Source organism: Capra hircus, chromosome 1 (genome assembly GCF_001704415.2).
Source record: "Capra hircus breed San Clemente chromosome 1, ASM170441v1, whole genome shotgun sequence".
Taxonomy (NCBI): domain Eukaryota; kingdom Metazoa; phylum Chordata; class Mammalia; order Artiodactyla; family Bovidae; genus Capra; species Capra hircus.
In genome coordinates, this window is record NC_030808.1 from 17253478 (window position 1) to 17274543 (window position 21066).

General features: G+C 38.2%; 1 protein-coding gene across 1 annotated transcript in view; it reads left to right on the forward strand.

Annotated features, from left to right (window-relative positions):
• Positions 1–21066, forward strand: part of TMPRSS15 (transmembrane protease, serine 15) — a 153631-nt gene that overhangs the window by 101729 nt on the left and 30836 nt on the right. The window contains exons 17-19 of the mRNA XM_018051693.1: positions 2649–2759; positions 4596–4728; positions 19412–19507. Coding sequence (XP_017907182.1) covers positions 2649–2759; positions 4596–4728; positions 19412–19507 — 340 coding nt within the window. The remainder of the gene's footprint in view (positions 1–2648; positions 2760–4595; positions 4729–19411; positions 19508–21066) is intronic.

Consider the following 21066-nt stretch of genomic DNA (forward strand, 5'->3'; position numbering starts at 1 on the left):
TCTGGAGAAGAAAGTAGCACAACCAGCACATAGAAGTATCAATGAAAGGATGACATCTAAGTATTAGTAGTACTACTAATACTTAGTATTAAAGTATTAAAAAGTAGTACTACTTTTACTGTTAAGGATAAAATTTATTCTGCATTCAATGTATTCATATTGGCACAGTTGCTGCTGCTGCTGCTAAGTTGCTTCAGTCGTGTCCGACTCTGTGCTACCCCATAGACGGCAGCCCACCAGGCTCCCCCGTCCCTGGGATTCTCCAGGCAAGAACACTGGAGTGGGTTGCCATTTCCTTCTCCAATGCATGAAAGTGAAAAGTGAAAGTGAAGTCGCTCAGTCATGTCTAACTCCTAGCGATCCCATGGACTGCAGCCTACCAGACTCCTCTGTCCATGGGATTTGCCAGGCAAGAGTACTGGAGTGGGTGGCTATTGCCTTCTCCAATTGGCACAGTAAATACATTCAATTTTTTTTTGTCTTTTTTTTTTTTAATTTATTTTACTTTACAATACTGTATTGGTTTTGCCATACATTGACATGAATCCACCATGGGTGTACATGCGATCCCAAACATGACCCCCCCAAAAATAATTCTCATGATATACCTAAGATATAAGCAGTATTTATCCCACTTATATCAAAGAAACTGAGTTTCTAGAAGATTAATTTATTTGTCCAAGGTCAAAAATAAATAAAAAGAAAATGTTTAAATTGAAGGTCAAATCAGTCACATGATTCCGGAGCTTATGTTTTAACCTGCACCCAATTTCAAACAATTAAATTTTATCTTCATAATTCATAGATTTGATTGTTATTTTTCAAGTCAATAGTTATCATCAGCCAATCAACTGTCTACTTTTTAAATGTATTTTTTGAAATCATACTTTTAGTGATTTCTTCGTATTTTGTTTATTATCAATGTGCATGCTGATTTTTGAGACATACCCACTTACCTAATACAAATTAATTCACTTAACATTTAACAAATATCTACTGATTTCTTACTTTGTTACAGTCATTTTGTGAAGTCCTAGGCATATAAAAATGAAGAAACAAGGCATATAGATATTACAGCTAGTAAATTACAGATTCAATTTAATGAATGGACTCAATGAGAGCATTCATAGAAAAAGCTTTACTTTTACCCATCTTTGTTGTTGCTCAGGTTTGTCCAATCCTTTGTGATGCCTTGGAGCAGCACACCAGGCTTTCTTGTCCTTCTCTATCTCCCAGAGTTTCTTCAAACTCATGTCCATTGAGTCAGTGATACCTTCCAACCATCTCATCCTCTGTCATCCCCTTCTCCTCCTGCCTTCAATCTTTCCAAGCACTGGGGTCTTTTCCAATGACTTAGCTCTTCACATCAGGTGTCCAAAGTATTGGAGCTTCAGGATCAGTCCTTCCGATGAATATTCAGGGTTGATTTCCTTTAGGATTGACTGGTTTGATCTCCTTGCTGTGTCCAAGACACTCTCAAGAGTCTTCTCCAGTACCTCAGTTTGAAAGCATCAGTTCTTCTGCACTCAGCCTTCTTTATGGTCCAGCCTTTCATCTGTACATGACTACTGGTAAAACTATAGCTCTGACTATACAGACATTTGCCGGCAAAATAATGTCTCTGCTTTTTAATACACTGTCTAGGTTTGTCATAGCTTTTCTTCCAAGGAGCAAATGTCTTTTAATTTCATGGCTGCAGTCTCTATTTGGAGCCCAAGAAAAGCTTCTTAATACCCAACTGCTATTTCCTTTCTCAGAAAATCCAGATTCCACATGGCCCCAATGGAGATTCTAATATCAGGATGTAGCTACTCCTCCCAAGCCACAATCAGAAAACAACTCTAGGGTAGCAAACCCTTCTTTTCCAGTGAGATGAGGGCTCCCCCAGAGCAAAACTCCATAGAATAAACAAACATTTCCAGGAAACATAGTTCTCACTCCCTTTAAACAATGGCTACTTCAAGTACATATTTTTTGCACAACTCAAATTCTGGAAGCAAGCACTATATGTATTCCGATCCTCTCTTGTACAGCCTCTTCATTGTCCTTCTGTGTTTTCACGTCCAAGCACATTCCCAATAACTCCAGCCCTGCTTTCCCTGTTTTCCTTTCAAATTACTGCTATTGCAGTTTCCATTTCTTTAGATGACTTTTTCCCACCTGACCGTGCTTTAATTAAACTATTTCCAGCTTGGTTCCACTTTGATTCCACCAAAAGACAGCTTCCACATTTCTATGTAAGAAAGGTTTGGAGGTATCATTTAGATGGTAAAATCAAGATATCTCTCTATGTTTGTGAACATTCCAGTGGTTGTTACTTGTATACTCACATTCATTGGGTTGGAAGAATTTATAAGATTCACAGAGACGGTGTGGGATGGTATGTCCAAAATCTCTCACACATCGCTTGGAACTGCCCTGCCCTCTGCTGCAAAGGAGATGCTTAAGGTTTTGTTCATACTCGAATTAAACCATGTCTCTAGCCTTATTTGGAGCAATTGTTTCATCATATTCAATATCAAAGTCAGCTTAACCAAGGACTGTGGCAAAGAATGGATGTTTAAAGGGACAGAAATGGGATGGGTACTCCAGAATGGTCTATTTGTCATTTCATTATCCTATACAATACATATTTTTTCCCTCCATAGAACCCTGCAAGGAAGACAATTTTCAGTGTAAGAATGGGGAATGTATTCCACTGGTGAATCTCTGTGATGGTTTTCCACACTGTAAGGATGGCTCAGATGAAGCACCCTGTGGTATGTTTTATTTTTAGGAAAAACTTTGATCATCTTAATTTCTACATTTGGATTCTACAAATACAAAAGGAAGATTATGACTATTTTTATTAGGGCATATCTTGGTACTTATGGCTTATGATTTCCTGGTGATTTTACTGCCTCTGCCATCATTCTGGTTATAAGAAATGCTAACACGCAAACTTGTTTCTGTTTAAAGTTGACTGCATTTAATACCTCTAAGTCTGTGTGCGTTAAGTTGCTTCAGTCGTGTATGAATCTGTGCTACTCTATGGACTACAGCCTGCCAAGATCCTGTGTCCATGTGATTTCTGAGGCGAGAATACTGGAGTGGGTTACCATTTGCTTATCCAGGTGATCTTCCTGACCTGGGGATTGAACTCAAACCTCTTAGGTCTCCTGCTTTGGCAGGTAGGCTCTTTACCACTAGCACCACCCGGGAGGCCCAGCTTTAGGTCTGCTGCTGCTGCTGCTGCTGCTGCTCCTGCTAAGTTGCTTCAGTCGTGTCCGACTCTGTGCGACCCCATAGACAGCAGCCCACCAGGCTCCCCCATCCCTGGGATTCTCCAGGCAAGAACACTGGAGTGGGTTGCCATTTCCTTCTCCAATGCATGAAAGTGAAAAGTGAAAAGTGAAGTCGCTCAGTCGTGTCCAACTCTTAGCGACCCCGTGGACCACAGCCCACCAGGCTCCTCTGTCTGTGGGATTTTCCAGGCAAGAGTACTGGAGTGGGTTGCCATTGCCTTCTCCAAGCTTTAGGTCTAGGACAATGCATTTTCAGGTAAAAAGCATAAAACACCTCAGAAAGACAACAGCGCATGCCAGCCACTCCAGCCACCACTCTAACTCCTGTACTTTGTACATTGCCTATACACAGAGGTCCCCTCATGCTCGTTTATAAGTGACTTTCTTAGACTTGTCCTTGCATTCTTGATTCTTCAGTATCTAATTCTCCTCCTGCCTTGAGTCTCCTGCCCATCCCCTCTCCAGCTCTCTGTTATATCAGGAATAATGACTACTTTTACTCTGTCCTACATTTATTTAAAAAAAAAATAGTAAAAGCTATTTATGGTGTGCATGTACTATAACGAGGTGCTGTAAAATGATTTTAACATAATTGGAATCAACTCTGTTTCACTGAAAACTGAGGCTTGGAGGAGTTAAGTGGTTGCTAAAGATCACACCTCTAGTAAGGCTTACGGCTACGTTTTCAACCCAAGTCTGCCTAAATCCACAGGCAATGCCTTTATTCTTATTATCATCAGAAAAAAATGGTAAACAGTAACAAACACAGAATTATTGTATGGCATTTGCGGGTAAAACTACGATGGGTGAAATTTTATCTGTTTGATAAACTAACTCTCTTAGCCCAGTCTCCCACCTAGCCTCTGATGACCTTAACGCTCTGTCCAAAATGGTTGTAAATTGAAGGGGGGATGACAGAAACCAAACAGCAGAAAAATAAGGTCAAAGAAAACACCTTCTGGAGAGAGAAGTAAGAAAAATAATGTTTAAAGTTGTTCTTGAATTTGTTTCCTTCTTTTGGTAACTATGCTTATAAGATAAGCTCTTCAGATAGCTTTATTTTCTGTTTATGTGCTGTACTGATAGGCAATGAACTTACATATCTCTGCCAGTTCCATCTTTATAATCACATGAAAAAGCAAAATTCATACTATCAAACTTATCATTTTCAACTTAAGACTTACAGCATGTTCTTAAATCATACACTATCAATCTCTAAATGTTAAGAACATTACATGTTTAGCTTAAGAGTCCAGCATTTGCTTATTGGCTTGGGTCACAGTGACCCTGTGAATGATCTCATCTTTTTAGTGCGTCTCTTCAATGGCACGACAGACCGCAGTGGTTTGGTGCAGTTCAGGATCCAAAGCGTATGGCATGTAGCCTGTGCTGAGAACTGGACAACCCAGATCTCAGATGATGTGTGTCAGCTGCTGGGACTAGGGTAAGTAATTCCACTCAGCTCTCAAATTATTCTCAAGCTATTTTATGGGTTTCAAATTGGGTTTATTAAGAAATTTAAAATTTGTGGAAGTCATGAATTTAGAAAATACATCTGCTCAAAAGGAAGAAAACGTAAATCTTATTTAAACCCATTCTCAAAAAGACAACCACAGTTAATAATCTTTCAAGAAATATTACATAAATATGAGTATACAGAAATAGTATATTATAAAATCATGCAAAATACCATATTATAAGCTGTTTTGTAACCTATTTACACACGAACATTTCTCATGTCATTAAATACTGTCTATAAATTGTCTTCTTTAAGAAAAGGAAATATTCCATTTTATGCTCTATTATAATGTATATAATTAATCACATGAGTAATGGAGAGAACATGCTTTTGCTGTGTCTTCCTGACCCATTCATGACAATTCTTTTGGAAAATTTGAGGAAGTATTATTGTCACGAGAAAGAAAACGTGCAGGATTGCAAGACTTAATTCAAGTAATAATTCCATATTAATGACTCTCAAAAAATTACTATCAGTTCAGTTAAGCCACTCAGTCGTGTCCGACTCTTTGCTACCCCATAGACTGTAGCAAACCAGGCTTCCCTGTCTTTCACCATCACCTAGAGTTTGCTCAAACTCATGGCCATTGAGTCAGTGGGGTGTTGGTTATGGGGCATAATGTTTTTTAATGAAAAATCAACAAAACTCTGAAATGGATAGTTGTATATCCTCACTTCAAGTAAAGCACTGGATAAGTGGCACTGACTCGAGATTCCTACTTTAACGTTGCCTTTAGTTAAATAGTGAGTCCATGCAGGTGAGGCCCTAGGAATTTATTTGCTTCCACTCAGTTCAGTTCCCTTGACCAGTCATGTCTGACTCTTTGTCACCCCATGGACTGCAGCACACCAGGCCTCCCTGTCTATCACCAACTCCCGGAGTTATCCATACTTGTGTTCATTGAGTCAGTGATGCCATCCAACCATCTCATCCTCTGTCGTACCCTTCTCCTCCTGCCTTCAGTCTTTCCCAGCATCAGGATCTTTTCCAGTGACTCAGTTCTTTGCATCAGGTGACCAAAGTATTGGAGTTTCAGCTTCAGCATCAGTCCTTCCCATGAATATTCAGGACTGATTTCCTTTATGATGGACTAGTTGGATCTCCTTGTAGTCCAAGGGACTCTCAAGAGTCTTCTCCAACACCACAGTTCAGAAGCATCAATTCTTTGGTGCTCAGCTTTCTTTATAGTCCAACACTCACATCCATGCATAATTATTGGAAAAACCATAGCTTTGACTAGATGGACCTTTGTTGGCAAAGTAATGTCTCTGCTTTTTAATATGCTGTCTAGATTGGTCATAATTTTTCTTCCAAGTAGGAAGTGTCTTTTAATTTCATGGCTGCAATCACCATCTGCAGTGATTTGGGAGCCCAGAAAAATAAAGTCTCTCACTGTTTCCATTGTTTCCTCATCTATTTCCCATGAAGTGATGGGACTGGATGCCATAATCTTAGTTTTCTGAATGCTGAGTTTTAAGCCAACTTTTTCACTCTCCTCTTCCACTTTCATCAAGAGTCTCTTTAGTTCTTTGCTTTCTGCCATGAGGGTGGTGTCATCTGCATATCTGAGGTTATTGATATTTCTCCCGGCAATCTTGATTCCAGCTTGTGCTTCATCCAGCCCAGGATTTCTCATGATGTACTCTGCATATAAGTTAAATAGGCAGGGTGACAATAAACAGCCTTGACATACTCCTTTTCTTATTTGGAACCAGTCTGTTGTCCCATGTCCAGTTCTAACTGTTGCTTTTTGACCTGCATACAGATTTCTCAGGAACCAAGTGAGGTGATCTGGTATTCCCATCTCTTTAAGAATTTTCCACAGTTGCTTCCACTACTTAATTTGATAGTCATGCTGAGGAGCTGTTTTATAGACTCAGGAACTTAGTACAGTTTAGGCTAAGGAGATTGGCTCCTTGACCTTGTGACCACAGTTGATGGACCTAAATGCCCTGGATGATTGGGCTTTGACTGTACAGGAGCTTGAGTTATAGTTTACTTAGTATCACTATATGATTGTCAGCACAGTTGTTCTTTCCCCTGTGGTGTGTGAACCTTAGCTAAACTGTCTCCTCAAAGAGACAATGTTGGCGTTAAGGTGAAGCCTTTAGAAAGATCAAAGATATCAAGATCTTCTTTGGCAAAAATATTTTTAATGCATTTGAATAAAATATGTTGAGTGATAGCATAAAGCTGACTCCAGTTGCCTGCAAAAGCATATTGGAAAGGGAACATTTATCTTCATTATTTTTTCTAACAGTTGCTAATAGAAACACATTATTTTGATTATTCACAGTTTAGAAGTTTGTGCATTGGGAATGATAATGTGTCTTCTCTTTGGATAAATAAGACATAGTTTTTACTTTAAGTGCTTATGTGGTGGAGACAGACACAGAAATAGAGAATTACAATATATTGTGATAAATACAATGTCTTGTAGGAGAACCTCTACTCAATTTGGGCATGTCAGGGAAAGCTTTCTAGAAAGTGGCCTGAGCTGTATAGATGACGGCCAATTCCACATGACCATATACTACCTATTTACAAGTTTTTACCTTCAGCCAGATTTTACTCTCTAGTTCACTGACCTCATTTCTAATGGATCACAGTCACAATCACAGAGAGGGAAAGAGAACTAGATTTTTTTTTTAAGTGTGTATAAAGCAAGTAGTACACCCCACTGCCTTCAATACAACGTTTTTCATGAGGTAAGGCACTCAGCTCTCTTCAGAAATGAGCCAGGTAATCTCTGCAAAGACTTTAATCTTTGGACCAGCACTTATTAACTAGTCTCCCTAGTGCTCTAGTAATTGAAAGAAAGTTACAGCCTTAATGAGAATTTGTGTAGGTTGGTGCATGCTAATGGAAGAAAACAGTGAGTTTAAAATGATGTGTTTGGTATAGAGGAAAGTAATTTAAGAGTCAATTTATTAAAAGGGCACTGTAGCCTATCAAGATTATTTACACAGTTAGGGTACAAAATGCAATTCCCCACAGATTCTAGTAAATTATATGAGGCAGATTTCATCAGCTTTCCTATTTTTAATGAAATATTTTTCATTCCCCACCATTGATAGCTGCCTAAGTAAAAAGAATTTTGAATAACATTTTCACGTCTCTGATCAAAGTATGAAAGAAAACATTTTAGACTGATGCAAGAATAAATGTTAAAGAAATAGTGAGCAGTGATTTTTAGAATATTTCCTAGGAAACCACACTACCCTGTTATTAACCCAATAAATGAACGATGCAGTTGATGTGCTCTGCTAAGGCATTAAAATCAAGAAGTCATCAGGTCTGCAAAGCTCTACAAAATTTAGGGAATGCTAACACTTTAAAAATAGAATTAGCTATATGTATCCCCATGAGGAACTGATGTTAATTTTTAAATCCCATAGGAGTCTTGTGCTAGATAACTTCAGTTCAAATATCAAAAACATCTAATTGAACGTCTCATTCTGAAACCCAAAATTAGAAGCAGAACTACTCCAATGTTCTCCCATTTCAGAGGTGTTTTGAAAATGTAATGTTTCACATACATAGAGCATAATAGTTTAATTTCCTGTAAGCACTAGAACGAATTCGTATTCATAATTTAGCACTAAAAATAGGTTCATAGAAAATCGAAAGTAGAATCTGTGTTTCCTATTAGCATGTAAGAATTAAAGATTTTAAAATTTAAAAAATAAAAAACTAAAAATAAATAAATAAATTATTAAAAAAAAAAAGAAATTGGTAGACAAATAATGCTCCTGCTCTTGTACATATTTTCTGTCACTATCCCCAAATTTTCAACTATGAAAGCAAAGCCTTAACACAAAAAGACAATAAAGATTAGATATAGGAATTAGTAGAAAAAGTATAACTGCTACATAAAATTTAAATAATTTTTTATTTGCTAACTCTATACAAAAAATAATAAATGATATTCTCTGTTATTTTAAAATTTTAATTGATGAGTTCAAGATGCAAAAAACATTTTACTTTTATTCTTAACTATGTTCCTTGGGTGGAATGGTTGAGGCAGTGGGCTAGTTGGGTAGGAAGGGCTGTGGGCAAAATGGTGAAAAAAAATTTTATTTCATTTGGTTTAACTGACCAAGCTAAAAAGCTAATCATTTGCCTGAATTGCAATTTGTACCTCTGATTTGTTTTTCCTGTTTTAGAATGAGAAATACATTAATTAAATATAAGCAAAAGAAAATAATAGCAAACTATAATAATTTATAACTTCCTAAGATTAATCTGTAAAAGGCATATCATCTCACAAAGATGTAGAAAATACAGTGGTAGATAATTATATCTGCTATGGGCAAGGGCATGAAAACAAGTATACCACTGAAGTGTAATCCAAGAGCTGGATCAACAGTTCCCGAACCTGATGATACATTAAATTCACCCAGTCATGTTCCCAGACATTCAGATTCAGGGTGGTCCAGGTCAGCGGTTCCCAGTGTTTCATTTTAAAATCAAATTAGTAACTGAATCACTTTTCTTTACAGCAGAAATTAACAGAATTTTATAAATCAACTATACTTCCGTAAAGTAAATTTTAAGAAAGACAAATATTATATGATATCACTTACATGTGAAAATTAAAAAGGTGATACACATGATCATATTTACCAAACAGAAACAGATTCACAAACTCTGAAAAGCGACTTATGGTTACCAAAGGGGAAAGGTTGAGGAGGGGCATAAAGTAGGAGTTTGGGATTAACATATACACGCTACTATATATAAAATAGATAATCAACAAGGACATACTGTATAGCACAGGGAACTCTACACAATATTCTATAATAACCTACATGGCAAAAGAATCTGAAAGAGAATGAGTATATGTATAAAACTGAATCACTTTGCTGTATACCTGAAACTAACACAGCATTGCAAATCAACTAATACACCTCAATATAAAATAAAAATTAAAATAAACAGTAAGATAAAAAAAGAATTAGCAGCATCTGTAACAATCACCTGGGATGCATGTATACAAATTTACATTCTGGAGCCCCACCTCAGACCCACTCATCTGAAAGTCTAGAACAGAGACCAACAGTTTCCATTTGAATAAGCGCTTAAGGTGATTCTGATGCTGCATATAGTTTGAAAATCTCTATCAAAGTGGGGTTGTCCTTAACCTTCTTCTGTGTGTCATGGACATTTTTGGCAGTCTGGTGGAACTTACCAACCTCTTCTTAGGTGCATATTTTTAAGTTGCAAAAGAGTAAAATACACATAATTTTGAAGGAAATTCATTTCATTGAAAAAGCTATCAAAGTGTTAAAAATATAGTATGGTATTATATATTTCTTTTTTAAGAGACTAAATAAGATATGCTGGTGATTCTAATTGCTGTGCTATCATAAGTGATATTTTTAGAAGAATGCGCTAAGATCTGAAGATATGTATAATTTGTCTTAGTGACAAAATTATTGGTGCTGCTAAGAATATTGTGGTTAGTCACCTACATTTGTAGCAGAAATAAAGACTGTGTTTCAATTACAAGTTAGTAAAAATAAAAATATCATTATTTATCCTCCAACTATAAACTGGCTACATGTTACCATGAATTGCTAGGGGCTCCATAGAACTCACGCTGGAATTTTGGCTAGAGTAAGAGCCAGAGGTCTTGGTTCTTTCAAGAACACTGGATGATTCTCCTGCCACAGGAAAGTAGAACTGTCATATCAAAAGAACCCAAGAAACCTTGTATATTTGTTTCAGTAGAAAACATAGAAATTATACAAAACATCTCTGAAGTTTGGCAGTTTGATTTCATCTGGTATTAAAAACAAAGTTCAGTTCAATTCAGTTCAGTTCAGTCGCTCAGTTGTGCCCGACTCTTTGCGACCCCATGAATCGCAGCATGCCAGGCCTCCCTGTCCATCAAACTAATTAAACATTTTTTCTCCTACTAAGAGCATGTGTGCTAAGTTGTGTCTGACTCTTTGCGACCCTTGTGGACTGTAGCCTGCCAGGCTCCTCTGTCCATGGAATTCTCCAGGCAAATATTCTGTTGTGGGCTGCTGTGTCCTCCTCCAGGGCATCTTCCCGACACAGTGATCAAACCCTCCTCTCTAACTTCTCTTGCATTGACAGGTGTGTTCTTTACCACTGGCACCACCTCGGCAGCCCAACATGAATTCTTAGCTTCCCTATGTGCAGGTCAACTCTGGCTTAATCCAGGGGATTCCTCAGCTTTTCATTCTCACACTAGCCTCTTTTAACTTCTGTGGAAAACTTTTTCACTCAGTAGATCAAAACAAAATTAGAGTTTAAAAAGACCACTATAAGTAGGACATCATTAAAATGGTATTTTTTTCTTTAGAAAAAAGAAAAAAAAATCAAGGCTAAGATTTCAACAAACACAGGTTGGTATTATTGCTTGCTTGGGAAAAATTCATTCCTGATGTATACTAGTAAGTATTTGAAAGAGTATTATTGGAAAATAAAGGATTCTTTTATAAGAAATCACTTATTTTTATTAATTCAATTTAGGGAGCAAACTCTTTGTTGCCTTTAAGTTTTATTTTGACTTAAACATGAATGGGTATTTTGCAACCCAGAGAAATTTAGGGGGCAAGGAAATTGCTGAGAATATAATTATACACATAAAGAGATAGAATTTCTTCTGGTCAATTGTGAATCATCTACCAATAAATTTTCTGCAACTTTGTTGTCTAGTCTGCAAAAGCCTGTTGTAGAGTTGGGGGGTTTTCATTTGGTTTTTGTTGCTGTTTCTGCTTTTTAATCAAAGGCTTTTTTTCTTCACTTAAAATTGTTACATAAAAATAACAAATATTATAGTTTTCCCCAAACCAAAATATCTTTCACCATTCCCTTAAATCCTGATGTTGCGGAGAGGGAGGGAGGTGTCTATATTCTAAAATAGAAACAGATAAGAGCAGGAGAAAACTATCATTCCCTGAATGAGTAACAAAAGTTTCCTTGTTCATTCTGATGTTGTTGTTTAGTCAGCTGTAAGTCGTGAAGTGTCTCTCTCCATGAGATTTCTCAGGCAAAAATACTGGCCTGGGTTGCCATTTCCTTCTCCAGGGACCTTCTCTACCCAGGGATGGAACCTGCATTTCCTGCATTGGCAGGGTTCTTTACCACTTAGCCACCGGGAAGCTCCTTGTTCATTTAGCCTCCTTCCTAAAAATTATTTCCAACTGATCAAACAGTAAACAACATGCTATATTTTTTGAGGTCGAGGACAATTTTGGATTAAATTGATGAACTCAAATGAGTTAATATACTCTTTTCTCCTTTCCTTTAATTACACCTTCCTCTTTCTCTTACTTACTTTCTTCCTTATTTTTTTTTTTTTGCTTTCGTCCTCACTTCCCTATTCCCCTCAACTTTTCATCTTTATTTCCTTCCATTCTCTCTTCTTTTCTTTACAGTCTTATATTTTCAAAAGAAACTGTATTGATTTATAACAGTATATGTGGTAAACTTAATACACTAGAAAAGTAAATAAGGTCTAAGAAAGAAGGAACCAAATCGATACAATATACAGGGTCAGCACAATTACTAATACATGTGTTTTAGATTTCCTGGAAATCCATGCCAAAAAGAAAACATTAAAAACCACATAACTTTAATTATGAGATAAGCTGAATAATACCAGTTCCATAGGAGGAGAAGGTGATGGCACCCCATTCCAGTACTCTTGCCTGGCAAATCCCATGGGTGGAGGAGCCTGGTGGGCTGCAGTCCATGAGGTCACGAAGAGTCGGACACAACTGAGCAACTTCACTTTCACTTTTCACTTTCATGCATTGGAGAAGGAAATGGCAACCCACTCCACTGTTCTTGCCTGGAGAATCCCAGGGACGGGGGAGCCTGGTGGGCTGCTGTCTATGGGGTCACACAGAGTTGGACACGACTGAAGTGACTTAGCAGCAGCAGCAGTTCCATAGGAAAATAGATTTCTACTGAACCCTCAATTCTAAAGGAAATTTTGCATGCATGACCTTAAAATATAGTAAGGCATTAAAAAGCATGCACTAGTGTCAGACTTTATTTTGGGGGGCTCCAAAATCACTGCAGATGGTGATTGCAGCCATGAAATTAAAAGACACTTACTCCGTGGAAGGAAAGTTATGACCAACCTAGACAGCATATTAAAAAGCAGAGACATTACTTTGCCAACAAAGGTCTGTTTGGTCGAGGCTATGGTTTTTCCTGTGGTCATGTTTGGATGTGAGAGCTGGACTGTGAAGAAGGCTGAGTGCTGAAGAATTGATGCTTTTGAGCTGTGGTGTTGGAGAAGACTCTTGAGAGCCCTTTGGACTGCAAGGAGATCCAACCAGTCCATTCTGAAGGAGATCAACCCTGGGATTTCTTTGGAAGGAATAATGCTGAAGCTGAAACTCCAGTACTTTGGCCACCTCATGCGAAGAGTTGCCTCATTGGAAAAGACTCTGATGCTGGGAGGGATTGGGGACAGGAGGACAAGGGGACGACAGAAGATGAGATGGCTGGATGGCATCACGGACTCGATGGACGTGAGTCTTAGTGAATTCCGGGAGTTGGTGATGGACAGGGAGGCCTGGCGTGCTGCGATTCATGGCGTCCCAAAGAGTCGGACATGACTGAGCGACTGAACTGAACTGAAGAAAATTTTATAGTTAACATGGAAGTGTATATCGTATACCTCTTGCTGCTGCTAAGTCACTTCAGTCGTGTCCAACACTGTGCGACCCCATAGACAGCAGCCCACCAGGCTCCCCCATCCCTGGGATTCTCCAGGCAAGAATACTTGAGCGGATTGCCATTTTCTTCTCCAATGCATGAAAGTGGAAAGTGAAAGTGAAGTTGCTCAGTCAACTCTTAGCGACCCCATGGACTGCAGCCCACCAGGCTCCTCCATCCATGGGATCTTCCAGGCAAGAGTACTGGAGTGGGGTGCCATTGCCGTCTCCGGTATACCTCTTATTCAAAGATAAATAAACTGCAGGGACTGAGAAAACAATGTTACAACTGAATCAAGAATATACTATAAGGGATAAATATCATTTTATCCAAGGTGCTGTCCACAGATATCCCATCTCCCATGATCGAAGTATCACTTTTCTCAGCCATGTTTTTGGTTTTTAGTAGGAGGTACAAGGAGTTTGTCTCCTTGCAAATACCATTAATATGGTAGAGAGTGGCTACCAGACTGACCCTATCAATTTCTCTCTGGTTCTTAATACAGTAGCTTGTACAAGGGGTAAATTGATCAGGGAAAGAAAATTTTTTCTATGGCATTTTTTTTTTCCTTTTGTGTCTCATGAAATTTTGAGTTGAGATCATAAAATCTAAAATTAATTAAGCTTACTTGTTTTCTAAGAGCTAATATATGGCTGGGTAAGTGCTAGGTGAGTTGTTATAAATGAATAAGCTATTTTGGTTGCATTTTGGTTACATGTGTCCAGTTCAGTCATGATGCTTATGGAATTGCCCACGAGTCCCCACTCTCCTAGTTGGAGCTTTGCAATCCATTGCCTCAAATTCCTTTCATTCATCTTTCCCCTGCCTATTAAAATGCTCTCTCCTACCTTCTGTTCTGCCAAATCGATCCCCCTCTTTCCCTCCAATCGAAAGGGAAGGCCCATTCTTCTCCTAAAACATTTTCAGACTAATCCCATCTGCTTCCATTCATTACTTAAACCTTTTGGGGTGTGAAATGAGCTACAGTGCCTGACTGCAGCATTTGCAACATTTGTGATTCTTTGCAGCTTTAGTGAGCCCAAAAGCTTAAAACATCCCTACCTAAGCTCCAGCTTCAGGGAGGAATTCTTATCACAGTATACACAGTCTAAGGAGGGAGACGAAAGAGAGGAAACCTACAAGGGACCTAAGAATAGGGGCAGAAGATTTAATATTGTGCAAGACGCCTGGGGATAGGCTTCTTTTTCTCACTAGAATTCCTCTCTGAGTGTATTTTTGTACTCCATATATGACCTCAAAAATAATAATGGTGGGCTGCATTTATATGCTTCTTTTCTCACAGAGAATAAGGTTCCCCTGAAGCCAGGGGAGCCCTTTGAGGGTGCACAACGTATAAAAATGGTAATAAAGTCTTAGAAATAGGCAGTCAGGAGGCATTACCATGTCATCAAGGTGATGCTATATGGATGCATTTTTATGTGGCACCAAACTGCAGATTTCAAACAGTTATGCAAATATGCACAGAGTTATCTAAATCTGCAGAGCTGGGACCTTTTCAGAATTAAAAAAAAAAAGCAAACTCCAGTTGTAATCTTGACAGAATGCCTCTCAAAAATGAACAACTAGTTTTCTTGCAAAAAGGAAACTGAGTCAGGGAGTGCCTCAGTTACATGCTTTAATTAAAGAACTGAATATAATATATTCTCAGCAGTTCAGTTTCTCAGTTCTGAGACTTTATTTCCATGAACTAAACAGTGACTATACATATGGTTGTCAACCTTTTATTTTGCCAAGAATATTTTAAATGTATCCTCATTTTCTCCATCATTTTCTGAAATAAGAAATAGTTTATCATAAACTTCCTCTGCTGCTTATATTTTGTTTATTGTGAATACCAATTGGAAGACATTGTGTTTGGTTTGTAAAAGGTGAATTCAGCTTGGCAGGGTTTGAAATGCAGGTACTCTCTCTCAAATTAAATTCTAACTTTTAATATCCAGCACTGATGCCTGGAAATGTTTGTATGAACCAATGGGCTCTATACACCACCCTTAGGTTGCTGATATCAATATTTACAATAAAAATTAATTATGTGAGTACTTTAGAAGTTTTTTCTAAAAGAATGTTTTACCCAGTTGTTCTGAGTAACCCAAAACAATATACGTGCACCATTAACTGCAGGTTTTTTCCTCATATAAGGTTTGAGTTTGCAAATTTAGAACACAAGCTTAGAATACAAGGTTTATGTGTGTCATTTTGTCCACATACATACATAATCTATTTTTCTTAGCCAGCTATTGAAAACATAACTATGAAATGGTACTTGAGAATCCCAGGTAGAACATTCAGCATTTACTAAATATTCTTCGTCCTTAAAGCTTTGCCTCTAGTCTTCCTTTCTTCTAGGATAGGCTTGTGTTAAAAATGTAACTGAAAATCCCACCACAGTGTAGCGTCAGTGGTAGGTGTGTGATGAACAGGTATTAAACACTGATTTATAAATAATTTTCAATATTTTTTCAATTTCATTTTGCTTAGACTTTGCTTTGAATTTCCACAGAAGTTAATACATCTCCTCAGGATCTATCTTTAAAAGACAATTAAGCAATAGACTAAAAGCAGCCAGAGACAAAGGAAGCCTTAAATCCACAACCTCAATGTGCATTTTTAATGAATAACTCTTCTGAATGTTCCCCCATGTAGTCACAAGTGCTGTCAAGTGACAAAACTAAACCAATTCAACAATCAGTGGATGTCCTTTATTCAAGGGGAAGGACTTCCCCCAGTGGCTCAGTGATGAAGAATCCACCTGCAGTGCAAGAAACACAGGAGATGCAGGTTCCATCCCTGGGTCAGGAAGATCCTCTGGAGAGGGAAATGACAACCCACTTCAGTATTCTCGCCTGGAGAATCCCATAGACAGAGGAGCCTGGCAGGCTACAGTCCATGGGGTTTCAAAGAGGCAGACATGACTGAGCACGCACATACACATGCATTCAGGAAAAAATAGCCCATAGATTGGAGGGGACAATGCCTCACAAGCGGTGTAGCACTATTACTGAGGGATCTGGGGCAAGAGTGAGTTGAATGTTAGAAGAGGCAAGGGAGAAACAGGGTACCACTGGCTAAAAGGCCAAGGATTTCCTTATAGCCTTACAGGCTACCAGGTCCTATTTTCTGGGGTAAGGTGAGTCAGCTAAGGCAGAAAGTGAAGAAGAACTAAAGAGTCTCTTGGTGAAAGTGAAAGAGGAGAGTGAAAACACTGGCTTAAAGCTCAACATTCAAAAAACGAAGATCATGGCATCTGGTCCCATCACTTCACGGCAAATAGATGGGAAAACAGTGAAAACTGTGGCTGACTTTATTTTGGGGGGCTCCAAAATCACTACAGATGGTGATTGCAGTCATGAAATTTAAAGACGCTTCCTCTTTGAAAGGAAAGTTATGACTAACGTAGACAGCATATTAAAAAGCAGAGACATTACTTTGCCAACAAAGGTCCATCTAGGCAAGGCTATGGTTTTTCCAGTGGTCATGTATGGATGTGAGAGTTGGACTGTGAAGAAAGCTGAGCACCGAAGAATTGATGCTTTTGAACTGTGGTGTTGGAGAAGACTCTTGAGAGTCCCTTGGACTGCAAGGAGATCCAACCAGTCCATCCTAAAGGAGATCAGTCCTGAGTGTTCATTGGAAGGACTGAGTTGAAGCTGAAACTCCAATACTTTGGCCACCTGATGTGAAGAGCTAACTCGTTTGAAAAGACCCTGATGCTGGGAAAGATTGAAGGCAGGAAGAGAAGGGGAACAACAGAGGATGAGATGGTTGGATGGCATTACCAACTCAATGAACATAAGTTGGTTAAACTCTGGGAGCTGGTGAAGGACTGGGAGGCCTGGTGTGCTGCAGTCCATGGGGTCGCAAAGAGTCGGACACGACTGAGAAACTGAGCTGAGCCAGCTAAACCTATGTTGGAGGATTATGACTGGTGTTACATTTTCTTGACAGTGAAGCACTTCCTGTAAGTGCAGGTTGACTTAGATTTAGATTTGTGACACGGACCAGGCCCCTGGGTGATATTCATTTTGTGGATCCTGATTTATGAGTTAATTTATCAGTGCCTTAAACAGATTGCTTAGGTCCATCCATTTTGTCACAATTGGCAAAATTTTATTCTTTCGTATCCATTCCTCTGTTGATGGCCAAATAGGTTGCTTCCATATTTTGGTTATTGTAAATAATACTGCTGTGAACACTGAGGTGCATGTATCATCTTAAGTGAGTTTTTTCCTTTTCTTTGGATGTCTTTATTCCTGTTTTCTTTTCTGAGCTATAACAACTATATTTTATATAAGTCTTTAAAAAAGATAATTATTCTTCCCACATGGAATGAATATATTAAACTTTAGCAATAATAGTACTAAGACTCATTTTCCCTTTGGTAAATCCACTTTAGATTTTATTAAAGGACTGGTCATTGATTTGTGTGCTTCAGTTACTTTCATCTGTTTATAAAATGAAAGTGCAAGTGCTGAATTCTGGGACATTACGTAGGAGTTTCATTGTTCCAGCTTTCTGTTCAGTGGATGAAAGCTACTGGACACTTTCAGTATCTTTAAGGTATTGTCTTACCTGAAAGAGAGAGGAAATACCCTCTCCTTATTTCTTTTCCTCTTGCTGATAATAGCCATGAGTCTTCCTTGGAAACTCCTCTGTGTACAGAGTTAGGAAATGTTCATCATTGACTATCGTCCAGGGAATACACTGGACCCTCTTTTAGAGAGGCAGTGGGCAAGTCCATAATGATATTCCAAAAGATAGGAACCACATCATCTTCCTGCCAGCCAGGAGGAGAGAGCAGGTACCAGGATGTCTCTAGCCTAAAGGCATAATTTATATGAAGATTGAAATCTAGAATAAATAAAAGGCAGGAAAAATATTAAAAACTCAGAAGTTAAAGTTTCCAGCCTAAGCCTAGGAAAGAGTGGATAATTAAAATAAATCTTCCATGAAGGCTCACAGTTGACAGAATGGCTATAATAGGCTTTCAAGGACAACAAAGGCCAGTCACTTAATGTCTTTTGTCACATAAAGTTGGGTAGCCCATTCTGGCTTGCTGGTTGACACTCAGAAGTCCAGGCTACATACTCTGTCTTTTAGAACAATCACATAGCTTCTGACTTTAAATTAAGATAGTTATTAATAGGCTTTGCATTGAATAAAATATCAAGAACAGAGCGACTAAAATAAACACTGATATTTAAAAAAATCTTTTTCTGCAAATAAACCTTTTTCTGCATTCTTAGACAATGTGCATGTTCTTAAAAGGTGAATTACACTCAACAGGAAAAAATGTTTAATAAATTATGGTGCAGCAAGTCTGTGAAGTTGTCATTATAAATGACCATTATGGAACTTTCTGGACAACATAGAAAAACTCAAATGACAAACTCAGACACTCAAGTGATGTGTGCACTGATCTTAACTCAGTTAAATAATAAATATGAGCAGGCAAATAAGAACTAGAAGTATTATACAAACATTATCGTCCAGTGTATTCCCTGGATGATAGTCAATGCTGAACACTTCCTAACTCTGTACACAGAGGAGTTTCCAAGGAAGACTCATGGCTATTATGATCAGCAAGAGGAAAAGAAATAAGGAGAGGGTGTTTCCTCTCCCTTTCAGGTCAGACAATACCTTAAAGACACTGAAAGTGTCTAGTAGCTTTCATCCACATTTTATGTCATTGTGAGTAATTCTTCTACAGATCTATAACATCTTTTAAACATTAAAACACTTGAAGTTGAATATTAAAATGTTAATCCTTTGTCAGAAATTTGATAGTTTACTTCAATGTCCACAGCATTAAATAACTAGTAGTCTAATTTATGTTTTTGTTTGTTTGCTTGTATTTTGATTTCATTCCTGGGTTTTTCCCTAGGACTGGAAACTCATCCATGCCAACCTTTTCTACTGGAGGTGGACCATTTGTAAAATTAAACACAGCACCTAATGGCAGCTTAATACTAACGCCAAGGTAGGTTACAAAATGTGTTCTTTGATTAGATGTACATGGACCAAATAATAGATTTTGAAGCCATCCCATACTGGCCATATAATTTTGAAAGGTATTTAACTTTTTGTTATTCAGGTAATCACAAGAAGTATCTAATCCATCCTATTGGATAACATTACCTAATCCATATATATGGTAAGATGGTCAAATGAAGTATTGTAGTGTAACTAGCACCCAGATATTCAAAAAGTTTTACATCAGTATCTTTTTTATCCCTACTCTTGGATTTAAAAATAGCAAATCCCATAGACAGGCTTCCCTGGTGGTGCAGACGGAAAAGCGTCTGCCTGCAATGCGGGAGACCTGGGTTTGATTCCTGGGTCAGGAAGATCCCCTGGAGAAGGAAATGGCAATCCACTCCAGCACTCTTGCCTGGAAAATCCCATGGATGGAGGAGCCTGATAGGCTATAGTCCATGGGGTCGCAAAGAGTTGGACACGACTGAACGACTTAAATTGTGAGAGTTGAGATAAATAGGTACATATCAGACTAAACAGAGTGATGCCATTATGTATCATCAAAAGAGAAGAGAGAAAAACAAAAGTCATGGTATTCTTTTTCCTAGCAAATGTGTTCATGCTAAGTTGCTTCAGTTGTGTCAAACTCTGTGATCCTATTGGCTGTAGCCTACCAGGCTCCTCTGCCCATGGAATTGTCCAGGCAAGAATACTGGAGTGGATTGCCAGGAGAGTTCCTTACCACTAGAGCAACCTGGGAAGCCTCTTCCTTGCAAACAGAACATGGATATTAACTGAAGGAATCCAGGCTCTAAGTCGTGTTTGCATTTCTCTTTCACCCTTTAAAATTAGGTTTGCTTTTACTCATGTTTTAAAAGCAGCATCTTTCCTGTATTCAAATATCTGTTTTAGCTTAGATTATGTCATTTCTTCTGTTCAGGCATTAATGATAACTTCAGTTATTAATTAATTAATTTGATTGGCTTCAAATTTTACAGCTCCATTAAAGGCGAGCTCGGGGGTGGGTGGCATCACGGACTCGATGGACGTGAGTCTGAGTGACCTCCGGGAGTTGGTGATGGACAGGGAGGCCTGGCGTGCTGCGATTCATGGGCTCGCAAAGAGTCGGACACGACTGAGCGACTGAACTGAACTGAACTGGGGGTGGGTGGAGAAAGATACTTTAAGAAAAGACTATAACTACAAGAATTTAAGATATTATTGCTGGTACATTAGGTTGTAGTTTTTGGTTTAATGTATTATATGGTGAAAAGTGAAATTATATAATTATTCAGCTGTTCATGAAAAGTTGCCATTTCTGTAAGTTCAACCAGTAAAACAAATGTTAAAGGAGTACTTTTAGTACCAAAGTACTTTGCAGTTGAATATTTTATATGAATGCTTGCACAGCCTTAGCTGATATTATTAGTCTCAGAGGGGATGAAGCAAAGAATCTGCAAGATCTCCTTTCACAGATTTCCTTTTTATAAGGCATGTCTAAATTTATATTACCGTTACAGATGTTGAGCAGCTTGTATGTTGAGAATGGCTCTCATTTATATT